The sequence below is a fragment of the Pleurodeles waltl genome, chromosome 7 (genome assembly GCF_031143425.1).
Source record: "Pleurodeles waltl isolate 20211129_DDA chromosome 7, aPleWal1.hap1.20221129, whole genome shotgun sequence".
NCBI lineage: Eukaryota > Metazoa > Chordata > Amphibia > Caudata > Salamandridae > Pleurodeles > Pleurodeles waltl.
Window position 1 is genome coordinate 980,885,407 of NC_090446.1, and position 26,794 is coordinate 980,912,200.

Below are 26,794 nucleotides of genomic sequence, written 5' to 3' on the forward strand. Positions count from 1 at the left end.
GGCCGAAATTGCATCCTTTTTTCTTCACCTGCTGTGGATTTTGACTTACTGTAGAGTAATAGGAGGGGAAAAAAAATGGTGATGATATGTTTTTAGATGGATCAAGTGAGGTGCAAGAACACGTTTGTGTTTTGTTAAAGGATATCAACAAAAGCTTTGTCATGCATAAACCACACACGTCACAGCTTTCTGAAATGGGTGTTGAGGGAAAAAATGCCTTTTTTCTAAATTATGTTGCCATTTTCTTAGTCATTTTGTGGTTTGCACCTGCTTCCAATTTGTGGGGAAATTAGGCCAGACATTTCTGAAACGAAAAAGTAGTGAACTTAGCAAGGGGTCATTGTGCAGATTGTTCACGATTTTCCTCAAGTGACGTGGGCAAGGCAATATGGCCGATGAGACATTCTAAGGCAGACCTCCAGCACTTGTGAGAAAATCTGCCAATCGGGACAGCAGAGAAAGGAACAGTGGAATTTGTGTTTCTGAATCTAGCCAAAGAGTAAAGGGCTGCCACCTTTGAGATGGGACCTTTGCAGCCACACATACTGTGGCGGGTCGTCTGAATGAATGTACCACTGGAAAAGGCATGGATCTCTCTTCCAGAGCATTTGCCACAAGGGTGTTTGGCAGAACTGGGAGAGACTGTGGCCAGGGGTGCTTGCGACGCTAGACTGGGAAGCCTCAAGTGGACATCACCTTGTTTCTCAAACAAGAGGCCGCTGAAAAACACAGATTGGGTCCGAGGAAAGCTCCAATGGCCCACGCAGTAAGAGGCAGAAAGGATGTAAAACCCTGTTCAGCTGCATAGCACCAAGGGCGGCTATGAGTGATAACTGCCATGTATATCTAAGCGCACATTAGGAAGCAGCGGTGACCTGCGGGTCAGTCTGTATAACAGGTGATTTGTCCTTGAAAAAATAATAGCTACAAGACAACGGCAAAACAGGAAAATGGAACTATGGCTACTGAATAGCGGGCAACAACTGTCCTGGAGGAGCACAGATTACTGAAGGAATCTTTCCCTCCACACCACCACCATATCACCTCTTTGTTGACGGCAAGGGGGAGGGGTTGAGGGTGGGAGGTGGGGGGGGAGTCTGTCAAGGGTTGGTACTCCAAGTGCCCTTGGGAGGAAAAAAGGGATCAGGCCCTTTGTTAATGCATTATTTGAACTGTGTGAGATGGGAGGCGACATGAGTGGTGGGATGTTGACCTGATAAAGGATGGCTGACACATAATTGAGGGGTGGCCAACCTGCTTATCAGAAGAGTCAGAATCGATTTGTATAGTCCATTGATTGGCAATAAGGCATGACTAAACATGGGCAGAAACGGGGATGCAAGACAACTTACTGGTGTGGCCTGGGAAGCAATGTTACCAGAGGCTGCAGATGCACATGCAGACAATGCCGAGAAAGGTACCAGCCACAGTAGACAAATTTGGTGCAATATTGGGGGCAGTAGCTGCAACTTGTGAAGCCTTGAAAAGCTCACTTGATACAGTGGCAAGAGATTTCTGCTTCCTGAGGGCAGACGAACAAAACGTGTCTGAGAAGCCAACAGAAGTAAGGTCAGTACCATCAAGTACTCACCCACCAGTACAAGAGATGCAAAAACAAATCACTGAATTGTAGACTAAAATGAGGACACTCGAAAATAGAGAACAGGCCACCGAAGACCAATCCCGGAGGAACAATTTCAGAATTGTGGGAATGCTTGAAAAGGTTAAAGGTCCCAGTGCAGGACTGTTCTTGGAAGGCTGGCTCCTGCGAGCGGTGGCCCCAAAGGCCTCTCAAAGTTCTAGGCATCTTAAAGTGCCAGAAATGCCCCAATCCCCTTCTCACCTCCAAAAGAAATGGAGCACCTCCACACCTGAAAGCTACATACCTACTGAATTACAGGAACATCATCCTCCAATTAGCAAGGCACAATGGTCCATCTGAAGTCGGAAACAGCAGGGTGTCTTTTTTTCCGATTATACATTACCTGTTCGACAACAGCGAACTGCATTTTCAGCAGTCAAATGAAATCTTAGGACACTAGGCTTATAAATATATGATACGTTGGCCTGCAAAACTAAGGATTTCAGACAAAGATAGAAAAGGCTACTTCTTAGACCCAGGGAAAGCTATCTCATAGATGGAAACAAAAGTTGCTGAGCTATTATTGGTCTTGGATGAACCGAATGGTTGGCAAATTGGAAACAGGAAAAGGAGGAAGAAAAACAAAGAATCATTCCACTGTCAACCAGAAGTCAGTCCAAGGTTGAGCAATGTAAAACTATGACTTAACTGTTTCAATGGAGAGATGTGCAATGCCAAGAATCTAAAAAAATACCTGAATAAGAGGGCACCAATACAGGCCCAAGGTCTGAACAAATCAAAGTAGAACTCAATATGGAAGACCCCTTGAACGTCATGCACAGGAAGGTGGACAAACTGAATGGACTGGAAATGCATGGAGTGAATTGATGTGATATGGGAGAAGGGAGGTAGCAAAGGTAAATGATAATGGTCATGGCCGAAGCTGGGCAATTGATACCCAAGTGTTTATGTCATAGGACAAAACTGGTACTGCACATACAGACGGGTACTAAAAGTCCCAAAGGAGCCAGAAACAAAAAGATGGCTGTCAATCCGAAGTAGGGCAAGTAAGATTTCCTTGAAAAAAAAACACAGACAGACCCCCGATGCTTTCATGAGTCCACGAGTGGCCCATAAATGGCTTAGTACTTCATAGTTTGGTTACTTGGAAAGTGGTAGTTTCCATAAGAAAAAGAAAATGACTGTTGATCCTTCAACATTTTATAATTATCACCCTAATTCTCTGCTGCCTTCCATTACTAAAATGTTGGAAAATTTATTTTGTTAATATTGAGCTTTCCAACTATTTGAAGGCAAACAATCTGCTTCACCATACTCAGTAGGGCTTTCACCCACAACACAGCACTGAACCCACCCTGATTAAATTTGCATTGGATAAAGGCAAAAGTGCAGCTTTGATTTCGCTAGATCTGTCTGTAGCCATTGATATTGCATCTCCTATTCTACTGAACTGGATGGCTGAAATGGGAATTGGTGGTACAGCATGGTGCTGTTTTAAATCTTAGAAGGAAGAGAATAAGAAATCTGGATTACACCATATTCTTATTTTAGCAAGAAGAATGGTCTTGGGGTGCCGCAGGGTTCTTGTTTAAGTCCCACTATGAATAACATCTATATGGCTGCCTTAGCTGAACTTATTGAATCGCGTGGTCTTGTGACCATTTCATATGCCGATGATACTCAGCTGCTCCTCACCTTTGACCACTTCACCAGAAATAAGGCTTTGTCCTTTGTTGCATGACTGAAGGAATACCTACATTGAATGCGTGAGAGTCACCTTCAATACAATGCTGATAAAATGGAGATTTTGTTGTTTACGTCGGTAAGGGATCTTAACAGTGACTCTACGACAGTAGTACGTCTATTTAGGAGTTTTAATAAACAACAAGTTATCCTTGCATTCTCAAATCTTGTCTGTGACTTGTACCTGCTTTGGGTTTCTGTGGTCAATCAGGAAATTTCTTCATATTCTACCTCCAGAGACGTGCAGAACAGTAGTCCATGGTTTGATAACATCGACGTCCAACTATTCGAATAGTCTATACCGTGACCTGCCAGAATGCAAGATTAGGAGACTCCACGTGGTGCAAGATGTGACTGCCCACCTTATTTTGGGTATAGTCAGGAGGGAATCAGTTTCAGATCATCTTTGAGATTTACACTGGCTCCTTACAAATAAAAAGATTTTCCTAAAGCACTTAGGGCCAGATGTACTAAAAAAAATATTTCCATAGACACCGAATGGGTAAAACCCTTTGATACATCTGGCCCTTACTTTCCTACATCTGGCACAATCCTTTCGATCTGATTTCCAGGGCAGTACACTATAATCCTGCTAGAAAGGATGACTCAGCTGCGGCGGCGCCCACAGAGGTACCCATGTTCCCGTGGGAGTTCTTTCGCAGTATTTGCCACTAAAGCATTGAATCAGATTCCATTACCACTCCATGCTACTTCACATGAAACACTATTCAGGAAACCTCTTTAAACCCACTTTTCTCTTAGTTCACAGGTTGGTTTGCGAGCTGCCTCTACAGGTTAGCGCCAGGACATTTTCAGAGTAGCTGTGCACTTAGAAATGTCTTATTCAATTAAAATTTTCTTAATCTATTAGTGTCATTAGTGTCAGTGCAGAGAACGTTGGTAAATGGATAGGATGCGCTCACTTTGCAGTATTACTGCAAAATGCATCTCCAATACTCAGGGCCAGATTACGACCTTGGCGGAGAGGATTACTCTGTCACAAATGTGACGGATATCACGCCCACCATATTACAAGTTCCATTATAACCTATGGAACTTGTTACACAATGGACGGGATATCTGTCACATTTGGGACGGTGTAATCCCCTTCGCCAAGGTCGTAATCAGGCCCTGCGTGTAGATAATCAATATAGGATCATGTCCTCGAATATACAAGGAATGGAGAACCCAGTTAAATTGTGTAAAGTGCGCAATTACCTTACGAGACAAGGTGCTGCCATAGGCTGCTTTCAGGAAACATGCTTAAGAGAATGAGTCAGCTTAGTAAAAAGTGGCGGGGTCAGCTACAATTTACAAAAGGTTCTTTATATGGAACGGATTACTCATATGGGTAAGACCTGGTAGTCCCTTTGTGCTGCAAAAGATAAAAAAGGACCCTGCTGGTTTGTAAATATCTGATGGGAAGTTAGATGGTAGAACATCCACAGTGGCTAATATGTATGCCCCAACTAGGGGACAATGGGACTTCCGGGTGTAATTACGCCAACATATGCACATGCAAATAGATAAGCCATACTTTGGTGTAGAGATTTTTTATTGTGTCCCAAAAGGTGACATAGACAGGTCCTTTTACCCTTACCAGGGACACCACCATCCACAGCAACTGCTGTGTTGTACAGGTAGATGGAACATTGGAAACTCAAAGACACATTGTGCAGCTCTCATCACAAGGATAAGAAATACTCACATTATACACAGTTTGTATTCCAGATCTGACTTAATATTATCTACTATTGTCACCGGTCAGACAATTACGATCCTACAGATGCTCCGCCTTTTCCTAATCTCGATAGCAGGGGTTTCCGAACAGCCATCCCATTTCATGTGAAAGACTACGCAATTTCGTCATATGTCCTAATTTCGGAGTTAAACACTAGTGTTTCTCAGAATATATGGCCTCTCTGTTGTGCATCTACCATTGTGATTTACCTGTATCACTGGCATTATATGCTGATCGCGCTGTGTTGCTGAGGACATTTGTCATCATGATTTTCTTTGCATAACGTGTTACCTGTCACTTGCTATGCCATTGTCTTATATAACTGGAAAATCTTAATAAACAGATTCAAACAAATAGAAAAACAGATCTGAGTCCCAGAGGGGGGTCCTTAACGTCACCCTGCCTCTCCACCCCAGTCTACCTGTCATCCTCTTCCTGATTAATGTCTGTGTCAGGGTTGGAAAGGGGTGGAGCCCCCCTCTTCCGTATATGCGGTGTAGGGAGCCTTCGGGCCCATGGCAAATTGGTCTGCATTCATCGAGGGCTCCTGTGACAAAAAGACCCAATCACTGACAGTCAAAAGCTGTGAGGTTCAGTAGTATAACTGAAGGTTCTAGAGGGCAATACCTCTCTCCGTCCACCATCCCACAGCAGCACTCTCATCACACTGTCCACTCTGGGAAAAAAATGTGGTTGGGACGGGGTATGTGGTATACAGTAGTACATATAAAAATTTGGGGTGATAAATCATTTTGTAAAGGGCTACGTGGCCCAGGAGGGAAAGCGGCAACTTCATCCATCTCTCCACATCAGCGCGATACGCTGCTAGAATCTTCTACAGATTTTCTTGCAGGTATAAGCCATGGCAGGGCGTAACAAATATGGCCAGGTAGCAGATCCCCTGTGTCACCCACTGAAAGGGACTGCCTCCTGCTGCAGGTGGAGTACCCATCCCCACAAGAAAGGCCTCCAAAATGTATTACACCGTTTCAGTGGAAAGTTTTGACGATAATGTAAGCCCCTGAAAGATTCAAGATTTAAGTGATGTTTAGCCAGTCACAAACGTAGATTCCCTTTGCCTCTTGACTGAAGCAGACCCATGCGAAGTACAGACCTCACAGTCTATATTCCCAAGTGGCTTTACGCTATTCACATCTCTGAACAGAATCTCTACTGAGATTTCTGTGGTGCTGGCGCTTTTCTCTGAAAATGCTTTAGTCATTAGAAAAGTTAGAAATGTAGATTAAATGGTTAGGCGGGAGAACTTGAGCTTGGATTTAAAGAATCATACGCTTCTCCTTATTTTCTGCATTGTCGCTATTGAAATATTGGTTCTGCGCATGCTGGTGAAATGTAATGTTGCTCGACGCTTTAATTCTAATTTGGCGATTCTGTACATTAATACCATCGTTTTGAGGTTTTGAGACTCATTTATGTAAGTTTGACTTTGAGTCTGTAATAAATAAAGCCTTTTAAATCTTAAGTTGGTCTCCAGAATTGAATGTGTGGCCCACTGGGTTACACTGTAATTAAACTTGAATAATTTGATGTATGTCTCCTCACCCCTTAGTGCTGAGAAAGAAAGATTCATCGGACCTAAAAATGTAGGAGTAGTGTCAACCACTGTATCAGTGGACTGTCACAATGCCAACAACCCTGTCTCAGTTGAGCACGACGAGTGGGTCACATTTCTCTCAGAGATAACTAAATAAAATGTTACAGCAACATGACAAAATGGAGTAGTGTAGAATCAAGAAAGGGTACCAGCGAGATGGCCAAGACGAGTGTGAGTCTGGATGTGACTGCTGTTTGTGTAATGGGTAGAATTGCAGGGATCCCTTGTAGGAGCGGGCCCCATAACCCTGAATGAGTACAGGAATCTGACTCCATTTTTACAAAGCTGAAAAAAAATGAGGGACGATTTCAGCACTTGACACATTCTATTTATGCCCTAGGCCTGTTTTTATATATACTATTTCGTAATGTACTCAAACCCAATTTATATATTTTTGTTTTTTCAGTTGGGTATGTGAATGTGTGTATCATGTGCAAATATATGCGGACACAACAGTGCCCAATGGATATGTTACATGGACAAGTGTTGTTAAAAGCTGAAGATAACAATGAGCACAATCACAAAAACAGATTAACTAGCTATGAGGATAACAAGTAACTTTTTTGTACTGAAGACTTACTTAGAAAGGTAGTACACTGCTATATAACCAGACGTCTGGAACTTCAGGGATATACAGCCAACTTTTATAATTTGTTTAAAAACACCTGAAATCTACAATCTCAGGTGTCAATTCGCCAAAATACCCGTCTGAGTGAAATTCGCACATTCTTTAGTCCTCAACAGTGCTGGAATAAAAGAGGAACAAGCTAGATCCTCAATCCAGCAGCTATTAATCAGCCGATCGAGGATCCCCCTGGCCCTAGTGAAATATGCTGAATTGATCCCGGTGTAATTTGCCAACACCCCGACACAATTCTGCAGGACCTGCAAGTTGTCTTCTCAGAGCAGCAATGTGCAGGAGGTGATGGGGCTTTTTATTTTCTCTGCCAGCTTGGGCCCAAAATAAAGGGCGAATTTAAAGAGCCATCAGCCCTCCCTCCTTTTGTTCTCTTATCTTCGTGGCTGGGAGCTATATGCAGTCTAACACTTAGATCCCACTGCAATGGTGAAACAAAGGTGCACAGCTTGCTATCACTTCACAAGTACTTGAGAGAAAGTTAGGTATTTAAGAGTATTGGAGACAAAATGTTGACTTTGTGCAACACCTATACATAACAGATATGCATGCACTGTAAAAATGTCAGATGTATCAGTATGTATGAGTATTTACATAAATAAAAATTTAAAGAGCACTTGCTAATTTTTTTATACTATTATAGCCTTACTGATGACACTGTAAGGTGTGAAAGAGCTTTACATCACATGCACACATTATACATTGACAATAAATCATACAACCGTGTAGTGTAAAACAAAATACAGGACATAAGACAAGATGGGATTCAAGGTGTAGATGTCACACACTGTCTCTACAGTTAGATGTTATATGCTAAGATTGCATGGCTGGGAAAAACAAAAGTAAAGCTTTAAAACGCAATGCAGTGCTTGGTGTTGTCCTTTATTACTACCGAAAGAAACCCATTTACCAGCCTTACAATAACAGATTGACAAAAATGAATAAGGTTTTTAACCAATGTCTTGCGGTTTGCATGCAGGTCCTTGATGCTGATTCATAGCTCACTGTGCTATATACCAGGATTTCAATTTATGAACTGCAAGTAATAAAAAGATCTGTGCCTCCAAAGCAGTAAGCCACTTACTGATCTAAATAAGATAAAATTTGTCATCTGCATGTTACACATTGTGCTTTGCTGGCGACACATTAGCCCTCTAAACTAGTTTATGAGTCAAAACTGTGCCTAAACAAAACACAGATCTCTCCAGAAAGTTTTTTGACCACCAGAATTATCTTATCATTGTTATGATTTGTTGCAATTTACTGCGCACACAAAGCTCTAAGCAGCAGGTGCTTTATCCCAGTAAGATATTTTAAATTGGGGGCGTGGCCTGGCCGCACAGCAAGATGGCCGGCACATCGAGAGGCTCTGCCGGGCAGGAAATTAATCCTACGATTATCCAGGCATATCAACCGCCCAAAGTGCCATCTTCTGGGTGAACTGAGTGCCGTCATGCCAGGAATATTACCATCCAAGCGGAGACCATGGGGGCTGGCCTGGAGGGCCCGACAGAGTCACGAGGTCGGAGTCACGAGGTCTGAGACGGAGGCGAGACCTGGTGGCGGCCCTGTGGTGAGGCGGTGCGGTGACCCAGATGGATCCACGGGGTGTCCGCCACCCTTTGGAAGACTGGTGAGAGGGCCTGGGAGGGGCTGCCCGCACAGCAGGGTCGCCGACCCGGGACGGTGACTGCTCTGGGTGCCTATAACTCTGGGATCTGTGGGATGATCAGTGGTGGTGCGTTCCCCAAGGGTGGACTGACGTGGAGAGAGAGAGGGACACCCAGGAACCCCCGGAGGAGCACCCAAAGAGTCCGGACAGACACCAACTGGGACATGAAGCGAGGCCTTTGGGCGCAAGTGCTGAGGGCCATGAGTGTCACACTGGGGGATTGCTTGATACGGCCAAGGGGGCGTGGAGGGCCCTAGGCCCGCAGGAGGTTGGCAGAAATTTCAAGGAGCTGTGTGCCTGGAATTCGACCAGAGAACAGGGTGAGGAGCGAGTGATATGGCAGACGGCACGTGGATGATGGCAGAATAAGTTTATACATGGCGGACAGTATGATCAAGGATTGCGCAAATAGTCAGTAGGCAAAGAGACACCAGAAGACGAGGCTATAGTAACAACAAACCGTGGTGGGGGGCAAAGTCTGAAATGGAACCCTTTACAGAACCTGTGGTTCTGCGGTGGAGAGGTGCCCCCCGCCGATACAGGGCATATTTGCCATGGGGAAAACAGATCAGAAGCAAACCAAGCTGCTCTTCGAGGGCATGAAAAAGAATAGTTACGCTAATGCAACGACGGAACATAGCCTGGCAGGAATAGATGCTAAACTAGACCATCTTACAGACCGCATCGACCACCTGAAAGACAGGGTAGACTATAATAACAGCTGCTTATACCAGGTAGAATCCCGCTTTTCAGACCTAGAAGAGGGTCGACCCGGGTAGGACGAACGTCTCTTCGAATGGGGTGCTGGAATTAATCTGCAACAAGAATGAAGATTTTGAAGCCCGCTCACGCATGAACAATATCCGCATTGTGGGAATGCCAGAGTCAACGGACATGGGCCGCATGGAGGACTACGTCGAGACGATGCAGTCAGCGCTTTTCCCAGGCGAACTCTCCTCTGTACTTGTGGTAGAGCGGGCCCACAGATCACTAGGTCCGAGGCCGCCGCTGGGTACGCCGGCGCACCCCATCATAGCGCACCTGCTAAACTATAGAGACAGAGATACAGTGCTACACCTTGCCCGTGACCGCAGCCCCTTGTTTATAATAATAACATGCTCAGCATATTCCCGGATTACACTCCTGGGGTGCAGGCGGCCCGCCGAGCATGTCTCCTAGTTAAACGAAACCTGAGCCACACAGACGCAAAATACGCCCCTCATATATCCAGCAAAGTTACGAGTCCAGCATAAAGGCAAATTGCATTTCTTTACAGACCCCGAACAGGCAGCTAAGTTTGCGAAAACCGTCCCTAAGAAGCTGGATATGGATAGCTTGCAGGAGAATGATGATGGTGGGAACCATTTAAGTGACAACGGCTGAGAGCAGGCCTTCCGATCGCCTGAAGCCGAATTAAGCCTGACCTCGTGAACTGAACGAATTTACACTTCAATTGCACTTCAGAATCGGCCGGCTCTAAACCAGATCTCTGATGTAATAAAGGCTCCTGCCCACCACCTGTAATGGCGGGGATTAGTGGCCAGGTCAGTGCCCCTTCGGATGAGTCTAAGTGTATCACAACATGTTATGAGTTGGGTTGTGTACTCAATTTTGGGTAGGTGTGGGGAGGGTGGTCTGGCCCAATTGGGGGGCTGGCGTGGGAGGTGGGTGGTAGAAGTGTTACGTGTTGACACGTTTGTAGATGTTGTTATATTCCCCCCCCTTGTCTCCCTGTCCTCGCATCCCAGAAAGCTGGTGAATGGATGGATGACGACGGCTGCACAGTTCTGAAGGCAGATGCCTTACAATGGCGCATGGTAGATCAGATTCAGTGAGGTGTATGCCCTGGAATGTTCGTGGGTTGAATGATGCTCGGAAGATGAGGCTAGTATCTGCATATATGCAGCAACATGCTATAGATATCTACATGTTGCAGGAAACTCATCTGACTGTTGACACAAAGCACAGGGTGACAGCTGGCTGGACTGGGGAATGTCATATGGCAACATACTCAAGCTATGCGAGGGGGGGGCAATCATCTTGCAAAAGAGGCTGCAATGGCTTTCTGAAAAAGTGTTAATAGTTCAGAATGGTAGATATGTGATGCTGCAGGGCAGGCTCCAGGACAGGCTGTTCCGTCTGGTGTTGATATATGGCCCAAACGTGGATGATCCAGAATTCTTCACAGAGGTCTGGCACACAGTAGGTTCGCTGGGAGCCGGATCCCTGCTACGGGGCGGCGATTTTAATGTAGTACTGGATCATGATGCCGACCAAAAGATCACGCGTGGCCCCAGCATCGAGCAGCTGCAAAGGTTTTGTCTGTTATCATGTCAGAACACACAATTGTGGATCCGTGGAGGGCAAAGCATGGCACCAGCAGGAAGGGAACATGCATTAACACAGTACATAACAGCTGGTCGCGAATCAATAGATGGCTCGGATTCAGAGATGTAGAATTATGGGCCCAGAGTTTTGAGCACATGCCCTGCACCCTGTCAGATCATTCACTGGTGTCACTGGTGTTGAGGATCCCCGGAGGACCTTGCCGCAAGATCACGTGGCGGTTACCGAGCAGGGCATTGAGAGACCAGGCTTTTAGAGAAGAGGTCCGAACGGCCATAGTGGAGTATTTTACTATCAATAAGGCCTCAGTATCTTCAGCAGGTGTCCTATGGGAAGCTTTTAAGGGTGTGATTCAGGGGGTATGCCTTGCTAAACAACATGGGTTGCTCAGAGCAATCCGTAGCGATCTAGCAGAATTGGAGACCCAATTGACTTTCTAGAGAGACAAATGGAAGAGGGAATAAATGGAGCCCTTTTGAGTGAGTTGAGGGAAAAGCTTACGCGGTATGAGGAAGCTGCCTTCCGCAAGGCCTGCTTTCTAGGGAAAGACGCCAAGGCAAGGAGATATGGAGAAGGTGAGAGAGCTGGTAGGACACTGGCGGCGATGCTGCGCAAATTATGGCAAGGGATTATATAGTCGACACGCCCAGCGAGCGCTGAGCCAGAACTGAAGAGGTCAAGAGCGTAATGACAGACTTTAAACCTCACTCTATGCCGAGCCGACGACATCCGACCAATCGGCCTACACTGAGTATTTTGATGACATCAGTTTACTGTGGCTAGAGACCTCACACAGACAATACCTAGATTCCCCATTTTCAGTGGAAGACATCATACAGGTTATACGCTGTTTAGGTGGGGATAAATCGCCTGGATTAGATGGGCTCACGGTAGCTTTTTACAAAGAATATGCAGATCTGCCAGCATCGCACCTACTAGAAATATATGCAGAGGCACTTAAAAAAGGAAGTCTTCCACCTTCCCTCCGAGGGCCATTATTGTTATCATATTGAAACCGGGCAAGGACCCTTGCTATTATAGACCACTATCACTTATTAATATAGACAATAAGATACTCCCGAAATTAATTGCAACCCGACTGCGACCCTTGCTCTCGACCTTGGTGCTCCCGGACCAATCTGGCTTTGTGCCTGGCAGCTCGACTTGTACAATCTATGCACTTTTTTCGCGGCGGCACGAAGGGTGAGTCCAGAGGCAGTAATTCTTGACACCACAAAGGCCTTCGACTCCCTCACGTGGCCCCATATGTTTGGTTTACTGGCAAGAGTGGAACTAAGTCCAACATTCATCCAATTAATTCATTTACTGTATACAAACCCAACGGCCAGATTGAGAATCAATGGAACTGTGACAGACTCCTTTCTGGTGGCCAGGGGGAAGAGCCAGGGATGCCCTCTCTCACTGCTGCTGTTTGAGGTGGCGATGGAGCCACTGGTCATTCGGCTGCGATAGCATCACCACAGCCGGGGCTGGCATTTAGGCGACGCCTGATTTTGGTGTCCATGTATGCAGATGATGACGGCTTATATGTACGAGAACCGCAGATCCATCTAGATACACTTGTCGAGGAGATTGTACATTTCGGAAGCTCTCGGGTATTATGATAAACTGTACTAAGTTGGTGATTTACCCTCTCTCAGATACTACAGTCAAGCACCAGTCAAAATACCCCCTAAGTTGGGTGGATGGCCCGGGCGCTATTTGGTTATATGGCTTAGTAGGGAGATAGATGACCTGTGGACGTCAAACTATGACAGGGAAGTCACGTGGCTGGAGGACAGAGTTGAGGCCTAGCGTTCTTTGTCACTTTCATTGACAAGACGCATCGCGATAGCTAAGATGATAGTCTGGCCCAAATTCCTCTATTTGTTTGTTAACATACTCCTTACTCTCACAGCCAATTTTCTAAAGCGACTTAGCTCATTACTCATAACCTTAGTCTGGGCGGGTAGGCAGCCAAGAATCTCGTGGGAAATGCTTACGCAGCCATTCGAGTTGGGCGGTTTAGCAGCCCCGGACTTGGAACTATACTACAACTGCACGCATGCACATTTTACTCATTTCAGGATACATCCCATCAAATATTTACCACATTTAGCCCCGGAACATGAGTCTGTGTGGCCTTGTAGGCTAGTGGGTGCTATTTTAAGTCCACCCAGGGTGAAGGGGACGAGTGTGGACATGATCACGTGCACGATGCGGGCCTGGAAGACACTCCTGTGATGCACAGGAGCTGGAGAGCTGTATGCGCCATCGATGCTGGCCCTGGAACTCCTGGGCCCGCAGCAATCAGAGGGAGGAGAGATCCGTGCGTGACTCCGTGATATGCATATGACAACCCTGGGGCTGTGGTACCCGGAGGTCTTGTTTGTTACTCCGGAGTCTGCACTCCGCACTACATTGCTTGACTTATTTACAGGTCAGGGAAAAGGCGAGAGTGCGATACCCAGAGTACCCTGCAATGCCGAATGTTTGCCAGGCACTGGAGTTCGTTTAAACGGCCCGACGCCCCTCAGGCTGATTACTGGTTTAAATGCCTGTACACAGACACCCTACCCTGGGCAACTCCCAAGGCCAGGGCGCAATGGGAAATGGGCATAGGAATGGCAATACTGCAGTGCACATATGCGAGAGCTTTTAGCCAACTACAGACTGCACTTGATCCATTTGAAATTTCTGCACCGTTTGGACTATACACCGTAACGTCTCTGGAAGATGGGTGTAAGGCTGGATGCTACCTGTGCCAGATGCGCTGTGCCGGACGCTGATTTCCTGCATTCGGCGTGGAGTTGCGTGGGATTGAAAAAGTACTGGTTTGATGTGCTGGGCGCAACTGAGGAAATGATTGGAATAGGATTGCCAAGCTCCCCTAAATTTGTTCTCCCAAGGTATGTTAAGATGATCCAACCTGAGAATAGGAAACTAGGACGGCTACTGTTGGTGCTGGTGAAGCGCAGGCTGGCTATAATGTTGGGGGAGGCGGCTGGCACCTCGAGGAATGGACTGGCTGAGAGACGCAACGTACTCCAAAGAACAATTGCAAGTTTACTGGAAAACAATGACACAGGGCTCCCGCCCCGTAGATATATGGGCACCCCTACGAACATACCTCACATCCCTGAATTAACTAGGTGATATAGATGCCGATGGAAGGAGATATGGTCCGTTCGTGTCGGATCCTCCTGATGCAATGAACTAGCGGTTTACATTTTTTAATAGGCTACTGGCAATGTCAAGATCACCCTATCTTCCCACATTCACCCCTTCCCCCCTTCCGTCCCTCAATCCCCTGTTGTCTGTTGCAGACTTTGAGTGTACAGTCGAACTGTCAGTTGGTGCTTTATCGCCTGGCTTATGCTACTGAGAAGTTAGCAGCTAAAGATCCTGGTTATTGTCTGGACTAACTGGCAACGTAAAGTTACAGCATAGGGCGCTTGATTATGAAAATGACGATTGGTGCTTCAACTAATGTATTGGATACATGTTGCTGTGTATTGCAAATGAACAATAAAATTAATAATATAAAAAAGATATTTTAAATTGCAGCTTTTACAACCAATTAAACCAGAACAGATCTACTATCACATTTCGCCTTGGTGCCAATTTGTGGCAGATTTTTTTAAAAATAAATGCACATGTTGACTTTTAGACTGCCTTTCACAGCTTAGCCCCTTGTGACTCCAACCCCTTTTGTTGCCCACATTGACGCCCAATGTATGGGATCCCAGAGTAAAGTGTTTCCAATTTCAGCACTGGTCCTCAAAGATATCACATGTTTAACCCCTTGCCTCACACACCTTTATCTTATCACCTGAACAGCTTTCCATTTACTGCGGCACTTTTTCTTATGCTTCAAGCTAGGAACTCATAACTGCCTATGTAGGTTAGCTGTTAAGTTCAACATATAAACTCATTGTACCATAAATTCCTTTATTTTCTTTGCTTACCTCCAAACACTTTTCTTCTTTATTGTACATATATACAAACTCACTACCATTACACAGGTAGATTGTCGACTGCTGGCACAGTATATGACTGTTACCTACAGTCAGACCCTTTCTTGGGCAGTGAAATTCAGCCAAGTAGGAGACCTTCTGCCAAGACTCTGCCATGTTCACAACGGCACCAATTGATTACAGCCAAGAGCGCCACCTCGCTGAAATGAACAGAACATATAATAACTTATTTGTAACCCAGGTCTCAGCATTTACTTTACACATATCATGGAATACAGGCACTATGAAGGCAATAAACAGAAGTTATAGCTTCCACTAGCCACACATTTTACTTTCACACACAATTTGTATTACAATCTAGATGTATGAATCAAAGACACCCTAATATTTCTCATTTTCGTGCTTTGAGAAAACGTCTAATAATTATTTACACAGTGAGACTAAGGAGAGATGGTGCGTTATAAGAATGTACTTAGATTGTTTATCTGTACAAAGAAAGGATATGTTTCATTTATTTGATAGCTGCATAATAATTACCTACGTTGATGGGATCATCTCGACAAATCACATATTTTCTGCTTTTTTTTAACAAGATAACTGAAACAACACAGAATAACTCCTGAAAATCTGCTATTCCAGGAAACCACTAGTTTGATAACCATGTCTCTGGTACTTCCACAAACAGAAGATCAGAAACAAAGTACATATTAAAAGGACTGTCTCTCTAGAGCATAATTTCATTATATCTTGTGGCGATCCACATCCTGTTTCAAAGGACAAAATATTTTATTTGCCTGCAATTTTATCTCCTGTCATTTATTTCTTCACTGTTTTTTTCTGGTCTGTAATTTCCTTAGGAGTACATATTTTTCCTAGTTTGTTCAACATTTTCTTTTTTTCATTTTCTCGAATTCTGACATATGCCTTCTTGGAAATTATTTACAAACAATTTAAAGTACTCACCCTAACTGTAAATCTTACCTTTGCCCAATATTATATTTTCACTTCAGTTTTTCAAATTAATTCAAATGTAGTTAATGTTTTGTCCTAACCCTAACTCAAACACATCTTACTTTTAAACTGATTAAATGATTGTTCATTTAATATTCATTTGATGTATTTGTTTACATTTTCAAATTATTTTTTATTTTAAACATTTATAATTAAGGCATTCTTATACTTATGTATATGTTTGCTAACTGATATTGAATTCATACTGATATTGAATTGAAACTGAATTCATTTCTTAATTGAATAAATGAATTCAATGAAAAGTCCTTCTATATCAGAGAGGGCTGAGGACATGTGAGAGGGATGCTTTTTATCAAAGCACCCTAAAAGTGTTTTCTTCAACTATCAGCTGCCTCCAACACAGTTCATCATGGCACTCTACTCCACAAAGCCAGCATAGAGGAGACTGCTCTGGACTGTATCACCCCCTACCTTCGAAACAGAACAAATGTCATCCATTCTCCTCCTTTTCTCATCCAAATCCTACATCATAAAAGCAGGGGTCCCTCAAGGCTCTGTCATCTCACCCATGCTTTTCAACATCCATAAGAAGTCATCATGCAATCAGCAATGATCAATGAATTACATCTCACATGCTATAACTACGCAGATGACTCAAATACTTCTTAAACTGCATAGCCCCAAAGACGTTGGAAACTTAAAAATCTTCAGTTGCCTCTGAGCCGTTGATCAGTGAATGACGTGGGACAATCTCAAATTGAATGCGTACAAAACTGAACTATTCATATGTGGCAACTGGAAAAAAAAGACTCACTCTGCGCCTGGTCTGACAATCTGGGATCACCTCCTAAAGTATCCAAGGAAGTAAGAAACCTTGGAATTACCATGCACTACAAGTTATCAATATGTGCCTGAGAGGATAAGTTAGCAAGATCAAACTTCATTATTATGAAAACTCTGCAATGTACCTTTGCCCACCTAGGATTTCCACACACGGTCCAAGCCAGTATCACTCTTGTACTGTCTAAACTTGATTAGGGTAATGGTCTCTGCCACAGATCACGTTCATCAACTATGAAAAAAATACAGAAGATTCAGAAGTCTGATGCTAGACTACTCCTACATGTAAAGTCACAAGCCCACATCTCCCTTACCTTGAGGGCCCTACTTTCGTTACTGGTGGCAGACAATTCACCTTTAAGCTGCTTTGTGTCACCCACAAAGCAATAGATGGAACACAACTACTTTTTATCAGGGATAAAATCACTAAATACATACAACGGAACCCCGCTACAAGTTTATACCCCGCCTCAAAACCCCAGCATTAAAAAAAAAAAAAAAAAACATGGGTAGTATATCTTTCTCTGTCCAAGCAGCCAAACTATGGAATTCATTACCCCCAAAACATAAGGTCCACTGATAACTATTTTATCTTCAGAAGACTACTAAAGAGTTGGCATGACCACCATACTAACAACATAAATGTATAGCATATGCTTATTAATGTAAACATGTATAATTGTATTATATGTATGTACTGGGATAAGTGCATTGCTTTGTATACATGTATACACTACTTATGGCTTAAAAATATTTAGCTATTCCGTTAGGTCTGCTTAACAAATGTATATATTACCTATGGTAAAAATATATATATATTATTTTATGCTTAAGATGTATATAGGTCACTGCATAGTTCACATATAAGTTATGTAATTATATGCTTATGGGTTTCTGTTTTACTTTATCTATCACAATGTGCAAATATGATCATAACAATTGTATCTATAAGTGCTTCACTACTGAAATATTGGGGGGAAATATGAAATAAATACAAAAGTGAATAAAAGAATAAAAAGACAAAAAATATGAAAAAATAAATATAAACAAATTAACTTCATGTACAGCAAACCTTGAGAGTCAGTGTTTCTAAATATGTATCCATGCAAATACATCTGGGACTTTATATTATACATAGTTTTATCTCTTTATTATTTTCCATATATATGTATACCTTTTATGTAGTTATGTATCTTTGTAGTTATCTTACGCCCACTCTAGAAATAAAAAACAGCAACTCCCTCCAATTCACTAACATCTTATCCTATACCTCTTTCAATCTAGCCTCTAACTCCACTCTCTGACTTATCACAAACCTCATTTTACTACCAGAATCTCCCAAATAACACTTTCTAGACTCTTCCCTCCTCTATTCTATTTAATCCAACTAAAAAACTCACATGTGCAACGCTCCAATGAACTTACATTTCCCTATACTAATCCACCGCTAAACCACTTGGGTTCCGGAGCAGCGTGCTATTAACCAAAAAAAACGCCAACACTTTGTCAGGAGTAGCTAGCACTATATAAATTCAATTACAAGCTACTATTTAATTATTTTTAATATAAGGATAAAGTCATATCAAATTTCACATTTTATATAAGGTTTACACTTTTCACAAATAAAATCTGATAAAACTCAAACAATGGAGAATCATGTAAATCAAGTAAAAATCCATTCCCAATAGTACTGAGAACAGCTGCAGTCACTTTGATGAGTCAGCGAGCCAAAGCAGGAAGATACTTCACTAACAGGAAAGGCTTACTGGCTGGATTGGGGCACTTTAAATTGCCATCCCCGTGTAAGGTGCTGCATGACACCAAGACACTCAAACACTGATCATCATCACCAGGCATATATTAGCTCTTGCAGTAGGTGTTTTTTTGTATTTGTTACCCTAGTATGTCTCTGAACACCACTATTCTTACACCTCAAGCGACAGAGATTGCTTTCTATACCTTGATGAACAGGCTCTTCAGAGAAGGTAATTCTAGGGATCCTCATTGCCTCTTGAAGAACAGTGATGGAAGACACCATCTCCTACTTCCTGGAGTTCACAAAATACCTAGGGGAATCATACAGAATATGTTTGTCATAAGCTGTTAAGCTCCTGACATCTTAAGTAACGAAAATCATTTAGTCTCCTTGCCAACTGTGGCTAGATGGCACATCAAAGATGCAACTACTTACAGTTCAACTTCTGCTAGAGGGAATATGGACAATAATACATCCAAAGCCTGTTAGATGAGGACGCTTACTGGACATCCGGAAATGGCAACACTGGTCAAGTGTCCCACATATCAGATTTTTTATTTACCTAAAACTGATAGACCATGCTACACTACATGTGGTTAAGATGCTTTAAATATTCTTATTATTCTTAATATGCACTTGAGAGCTGGTTATAAAGTTAGCATTTTCATAGCATGTGACCAGAAACCTAGATACTTTCACAATACAGAAGCTACGCACTGTGCAACATTGTCCCTCATAATTTTCTTTCTCTTCACTACAACATAAGTTTTTTTCTCCCCCTTCTGAATAACTTCAGCATTAAAACTGGCAACTGAAACCAACTTGCTCAGAAGAGCATATGCCTGTGGTCTGCTGGTCTTCAAGTCGCCATTTCATTCACCAGACATAATTATCCTCTACATGAAAGGTGTTGATATAACCAAGCTGATAAGACCATCAGGATCCAACAACACGCCTATCCACTGACTACAATATTAACCACCTGAAAGAGCTGCACTGAACAATTCAAGCTTAGTTGTTGAAGGTCAACCTGAAACACAATCCCAGGCAAGCAACCTTCTTCATGGGGAAAAACAAGCAGTATACATGTGACAGTGGTTACCAGCTACAAATATAGACAGAATCACACCCCAATTTACATTAACACTAAATCAGTTAACTTCTAGACTAACTGCAATCTCAGCTACAAAGCTTGGATATCTAAGATGGCAGTAAGGACTCTAGTTCATACTTTCATTTAGAATCTATTTATTTATTTAGTTTTGTAAAGTGCTAGACATTACTTAAACCACTCTAGAGTAATGGATGAAAATTAAAGCAAAACAGTATGACTAAGAAAAGTTGAGTTAGAGGGAATCAGAGTTTAGCTAGATGCTTTGGAAGGTTGTGAGTCCAACTCAATCCCTTGCTGAAGTTGAGCACTTAACTTAGCAGCAGTTTTAAAGGTTCAGTTTTCAGGTGTTTCCTTGTTAAATATAGTGAACGCCCACTCTGATAAGAAGACTAAGGGTATTCCATAGTTTCAGGCCCTCTACCATGGCAGATCTCCCTCTGTGCTTTATCTTCCTGAAGATAATTTCTAGAATCAGATGAGTTGAGGAGGTCGTACTTCTGAATGTTACATAGAGACATCCTGAATTCAGTAGGTAGTTAGAACCCTTGCTCCAATTCGCTTTGATGCACAAAACTGAGATTTCGGGTGGACAGTGCAAAACATGTAGTCTTCACATTGTCAAGCTTTAGACCAAGAAGGGCAAAGTCAAGAACACCAGAGCAACCTTCTCCTCTTATGCATTACAGATCTGAAAGAAGCATCCCAGCAAAAATAGGACTAGCAATATTACTGCTTCTTTTGAAGAAGGAACTAAAGATCTACATCTTCAAGGAATAGCTTATACACATCAACTAACACTTCCTACATTCCCATTAATAAACACTGTCTGAAGATGACCGGCCACTTCATTTACACCCCAGAGGAAAACTGAACCCTTCCTACCTTGTCCAATGCTCCTTGACTTTATAGCTTGGTCTGCGCTCTGCAAGTACCATACCTCTTTGTGATTGCCAAGATCTAGTTTTTAGATATACAAATACTGGAAAATCACTGCAAGATTAAAAAGACATGATGTTCCACATGCAGGTTGAGATCTGGGACAACCTCTAAAGTTGGTCTTTGTCTTGGCCTTGACTCTCGAGGACAATGTACACAGTGTATAAAGGTATGAATTCCATATTTTACTCTTCCCCGTGCCTACTGAATTCTTTTCAGGTGGATTTTGTGTGATCTTAATTTTTCATGTTGAAGAAATCAAAGCCTTTAATTCTTTTCGCTTTTTCAAGCCTGTCATTTTATTTTTGAGGCAGTTTATTGTTGAATGCTGTTGCGACAGCAATGTCCCCTTCACTGTTTTGTGAGTGTGCTCCCTGCCTTGAGTTACCCAACTGCAAGTCTCTGTGTTATGTTGACATTTTTGTGGTCTCACACAGTAACTATGATGCATATGCATTGAGACTCAGACTTTGTAAATGGTACTAAAGACCATGAGTGAAACTTGTTGGTCTGGAGGGGGGCACCAAGCGTGTCATTCTTAGATACAGGACTACTGTCCTCCTGCCAGCTGACATTGGTTTGGTGGTGATGGCAGGGTATTTTTAATCACAGATTACTTTAAAAGCCTGTTTCCCTGTTCCCTGCACTAACTAATGGCCTTCTGCCTCACCCCTAAAGTTCTGCTCAGGTTATACAGCTGCTATATTCCATGTGCTTGACTAGTACGTGAATAGGTATATGGTACTATCAGCTAGTCATGTGTGTGTGGTCTGTATCAGGATTAGTCTTGGCCGTAGGGATCCATTTTGGGTTGTCACTAAACGAACGCTGTACAACAGTGGTTCCCAACCTTTTGACTTCTGTGGACCCCCTGAGGAGTCTTCACAGTGCTGTACAAGATGAAGGATGGTGGTAGCCTGACTGGCATTGTGTAATTGCAAGCTGGATTTTGTGAAGCAACACATTTCGAAGCCTAGGAGAATGGAGAAAGGATTCCCAGTAGAAATGCAAAAGTAACCATTTGGTGGGGTCTAACTTTTAAAACTTTTTGGAGTACTCGATAGAGGGTTTGAGGAGGCAGACAGTTTCCATCAAAGGTCTCTCAGAATGAACTTAACATATGTCCATTTTTTACGAATATGTAAGAACTGTACTAGCCTCCAAGACTACAAGGAACAAGCATTGCCCCTAAAGTACACATTGAGAGACAAGAAATACCCCTAAAAGATAATACAGAAAGTTATGAAGAGGGGGAACAACAGGGAAGCACTGAGGGGTGTGGAATTCCTATAGCCCGATGCCCAGGACATATTTTCTGGGGTCAAGGACAGCAAGTTTTCAGGTATATTATGTCCTTGGGACACGTAGTCCCAACCCTCTACAGCACAAACCCTTTGGCTGCCAATTTACAGTACCACATTACAGAGCAGGGAGAGGAATTGTCTGATGTTGAGGTAATATTTGTGTCTTTATGTTAATGCTGTTCAAACTTGTATTCATGGTTGATTAATACAAAGCTTTTATTATTAGGGTAAACGTTATAAATATAGGTTGTAAGCTTGGACTGCACTACTGGCAGTGGTTCCAGTAAAAATAAAAATGTGCACACGTTTGTAAAGTTTAAAAATATGAGGTGAAGTATAATGCTCCTAGAATGCTCTCTGATTAAATGCAGATATTTGCAGAAGCTTGAAAGCAAGAATGATGATTTTCGGCTTTTAAAATAAAATGTTCACAAGAAATGCAACTAGGAAAAAAAGGTTATGTTAAACTACTGTGAAATTTTAGGTACCATTTATTTGAAGCATCATTTAGTAAAATGTCTTGATGCATGCTAGTATTTCCAAAAACTATTTATATTGGAAAGTCTGTGTAAACAAGCATTGGCAAAGTAAATAGGCCCGACGCTGGTGGTCAGTCTTTTGTTTTTGTCAGTGAGAGTCTTGTTTTGACATGGCTTCCGTAAAACGTTATTGTTGTGGAGCTGCTTAGCCTTCATCACTGTAAATAAAGTTTAGCAAAAATATTTTTTCGTTCCAAAAAGCACACATTGCCAAAGTAGTTCTTGACTTTGAACAAAACTACTTTGTGTACCGATGTGCTCCTTGTGAAACAGCAGACTGCAATCATTGTAATGTAAGGTAACACAGATTTGTAGAGTGCAGAATTTGTCACCCCTGAGGTCATCCAGGCGCTGAGTAGGAGTGGGTACTGCAAGTAGGATCAGTCACAATGAAGCTAGCCGATAGATGGCTAGAGAGACAGATAGAATTTTAATATAACAAAAGGTCTTGGTTAATGCCAGACCTAATTAGGGGGACAACTTGTAAAGAAAGTCACAAAAGTGCACCTATGGTGCATGTCTTTGCATTAGTGCAGATTTATGTATTTCATTAATTCAGAAGAATTTACAAAAGTAGACCAGGAAATCAAACTCCTAGAAAATATTGTTTGAACTGTACATAAAAACGACCAAATCTAAGGGGCAGATTTGCTCACACGAAAATCTGTTAAGTGATTACAGGTCCACTTTCCCTTTAACCACTTTTATCCCCAACCCAGGAATAAGTTTTACTTCTGACCCCTACTTTAGTATTAGTCCTGGCTGCTATCAGAACTCTTAAGTAATAAGACTTCTGCCATAATGTGTTGCCCAAAAAAATGACACTAGATTAAGATGTGTAGCTACATACCATGCTGCATCCCACCATATCAAGAAAAAAAACTGGTGAATACTTAATACTGGCCACTATGATCCTGAGAACCCCATTTTCTCTTACAAAAGAGGCAAGAGCTTAAAATGCATTTTGGTTAAAACAAGACCTTGCAGGGTTAAACCCGAAACAACGTCTTTGACTAATATGTGGGATCTCCCTAGTAAGGTTGGCCACTTTCCTTGTGGAAACTGATTTGTATGTTCCCTCACAAAGCCAGCTCAGACACTGGACCTAGCGAAACCTTGGCTCGCGCAAAGACATATCAATTCCAACTCAGCATAGGATATATAAACACTCTCCTCCTGCTTCGGCATGTCACTGCCTTTGTCAGTAACATACCGAATATGCTGGAATGTCTTGCAAAAAAATAAAAACATGTTTATGTGAGCACTGCATCAATTTGGCATGCAAGCAGATCAGAACTCGAATGTCACGTTGGGTAATCTTAGAGAAGGTGGGCAACTGGACAAGTAATGTGGAAGGTGACATATGAAAAAGAACAGTAGATGTACAGGTTAGCCATGGATAAGGCTGGACTGAATGGCAACATCCCTTGGGGCCCATATTACAAATGAAAAGTGACACCATGACATTAGATAGATGTGACTCACTCCTGTTTTCAGTAACCATACAGGCATGACCATAAATGGCAAGTCGTTTTTTAACCCTATCACTCCTCTCCATTTGTTAGCAGTAACAAATAATAGAACATGATACACATAAATCTGACTTTTAATATTTTTCACACTTACAATTCCTATATGAATTAATGCACAAACCGAGGTGGTCAGCAGACTTAACTATGGGAAATGTTTATATGATAAAATCATAGAGTAGTTTACAATGATAACGAAATAGCAACCAGCCACTTACCTGCCGATGTTGAGTAATCAGTATTTTCTGATGTTCTTTGAAAATTGAGTCTTTGTTAGACAGACAGCAAGACACATGCATACAAAAAACAACCCAATATGAAAATGAAGGGGGCTTGGTAGGACAATGACTCATGCCATCAAATTGACGCAGTCATGTGACACGGAAGCGCCTGGTAATCGAAAAGGCACCATTTCCTTACAACTGGTTCACCGTTCAAGGGCTGTAGAAGGTACAGAGGTGGACCTGAGACCCTTTGATGAAGTGAGTAGAGACAAGCATGAGGTGATTCCCTTAACAGAACTTGGTGTTTTTTACTAGCCAGACTCACTGGACCTTGTCTATCTATTTCTCCGATTGTTCAACTGTGTGACTGCAAGGGACTCCCCTCCTGGCATCTTAAGAGGCATGAGAGTTATACTAATCTCTCGTAGGTATACTATATTTATTTCTATATGTACCCGAGGAGAGTGTGAGACTAATACAGGTCTGTCCCACTCTAAAAATGTTCTTTTTAAAAACGCCAGTATTGATCTCTTGAAGTGCACACCAATATATTCACCGTCACTAGGGTGGCCCACAAACAGTCTGGATGATTTGGAAGTAATGAGGGGAGGGGAGTGGGCTGGGTACACGCCAGGTCCTCCAGACATGCATGATTGGGACACTGGGATGGATGTACACATCGAAAAAGTGCAAAAATAAAAAAAGTCACGAAAGACAAACATGAGAACAACAATAAATACAATGCTCATTTGAATCTTTTCTTCCTTTTTCAACCTGCAGAATACTGAGAGGTCCTCCTGGGTCAGTTTGTATGAATGCTTTGTTTGAATGAGAATGGTCGGAATGTTCTCTGTGGGATAGGGTACAACTATAAGAATCTAGGTAATTTAGGGATATTACTCGGTTGTTATGAAAGCCACATGCCCATTTTTTGGCCTTGAAGGTAGCTGAAACATGCAGACCCAAGTAGATGCTTCAGTGATTGGAACTCCAAGGCAACGCTTCCTGTTTTAAGTCTTGCACACGCATGCATATTTTAAAAAAAAGAAAAAAAGAGATCAAGATGCTGTGTAACCAATTTTATATTTCCAGATCCCCACCCATTTCGCCAGATCTCTTTTGACTGTCTGTAAGAAACCCTTGAGGACTCTGATGAAACATTCCACTGTAATTACCAGTGGGTGAGAGGTATTTTACATAAAGATCCGAGATTAATTTAGGCTAATCTCGTTGCCTGAATTAGCGGGTTGACTCGCTCTTGATTTCTCAGTGACACTGGGAAGCTGAATCAACCATTGTGCATAGTTTCTCTGCTCCCTCATATTGATTAAGTTTGGGACAGCAGTCACTTTAGAAGGACAGGATGAACTTTCAGGTTAGAGCCAACATTTAGCTCCTTCATAGCTAGCTGCTGCTCCCGAAACGCCGATAGGTGTCAGGCATGAAAGCGTGACTTCTCTTTGTGCTAGTGTTTTAGGTGCACTTCTCGATTCCACTTGTCAGGCTCCTACTGCTACACCACCACCTGAAGACACAGACTGCCTGCTTTGAAGAGGAGGTATGCTTACAGAAAAAGACCCACCTTGAATTGGTTCTAGAACCAAGCATGGGGAATCAGAGTGAGTGATGTCCGCAGAGTCGGGAAAACTTGTGAGATCCAGGGCTAGTTTTACTGACAGCCAGTCTCCCTGAGGAGACACCATATGAAGCAGTCTGTAACTATTTGCTGGAGAAGAGCTGCGGATCTGCATGGGAAAGGAGTCAGGCTATCTTGCTGAGAAAGGGGTGTGGAGGGCATTTGTGCAGAAGGAAGTCTGCCCAGAGGAGTAGCCTGGCAGCAGTGCTGCCCAAAAAGAAATGGCTGAACTTTTCAACAGCTGTCTAAACCAGCATCTATGTGTTTGGACCTGCCTGGAGTTGAAGAAATGCCATACCAAACCATACTGCATGTGCCCAGTTACCGCACAGAACTCAAGTTCCTTCTGCCCCTCTCTTGCCTGGGAATTATCAGACTGGGGGCAAGCATGGAATCACAAGCGGATGTCTCAAGACTCTGCCCCTGAATCCTAGAGGCAGGTTGCACTAAAAAGAAAAAAAAATGACCACAGTCCTGCCATCAGCCCAAGACTTACTGTTCACATATGGCTCATGCCACCAAGAAGAATTAATAATCTCCATTCACTGTGAACTTTCAAACCTATGTTAGCGACCCTCAACGTTGTGTGAAAAGAACACCAGAGCGTGTG

The 26,794-nt window shown here is 42.8% G+C and overlaps 1 protein-coding gene across 4 annotated transcripts in view; it reads right to left on the minus strand.

Annotated features, from left to right (window-relative positions):
* The window catches only part of FAAP100 (FA core complex associated protein 100), a 333,418-nt gene that overhangs the window by 297,168 nt on the left and 9,456 nt on the right, over positions 1-26,794 (minus strand). For 2 of the 4 annotated variants that reach the window (XM_069199774.1, XM_069199775.1), the window contains exon 2: positions 15,326-15,534. In XM_069199774.1, the coding sequence (XP_069055875.1) occupies positions 15,326-15,490 (165 nt within the window). In that variant the 5' untranslated portion in view covers positions 15,491-15,534. Of the gene's footprint in view, positions 1-15,325; positions 15,535-17,274; positions 17,379-19,105; positions 19,207-26,794 lie in introns of those variants that run through there. The other 2 variants (XM_069199777.1, XM_069199776.1) reach the window with 2 other exon arrangements.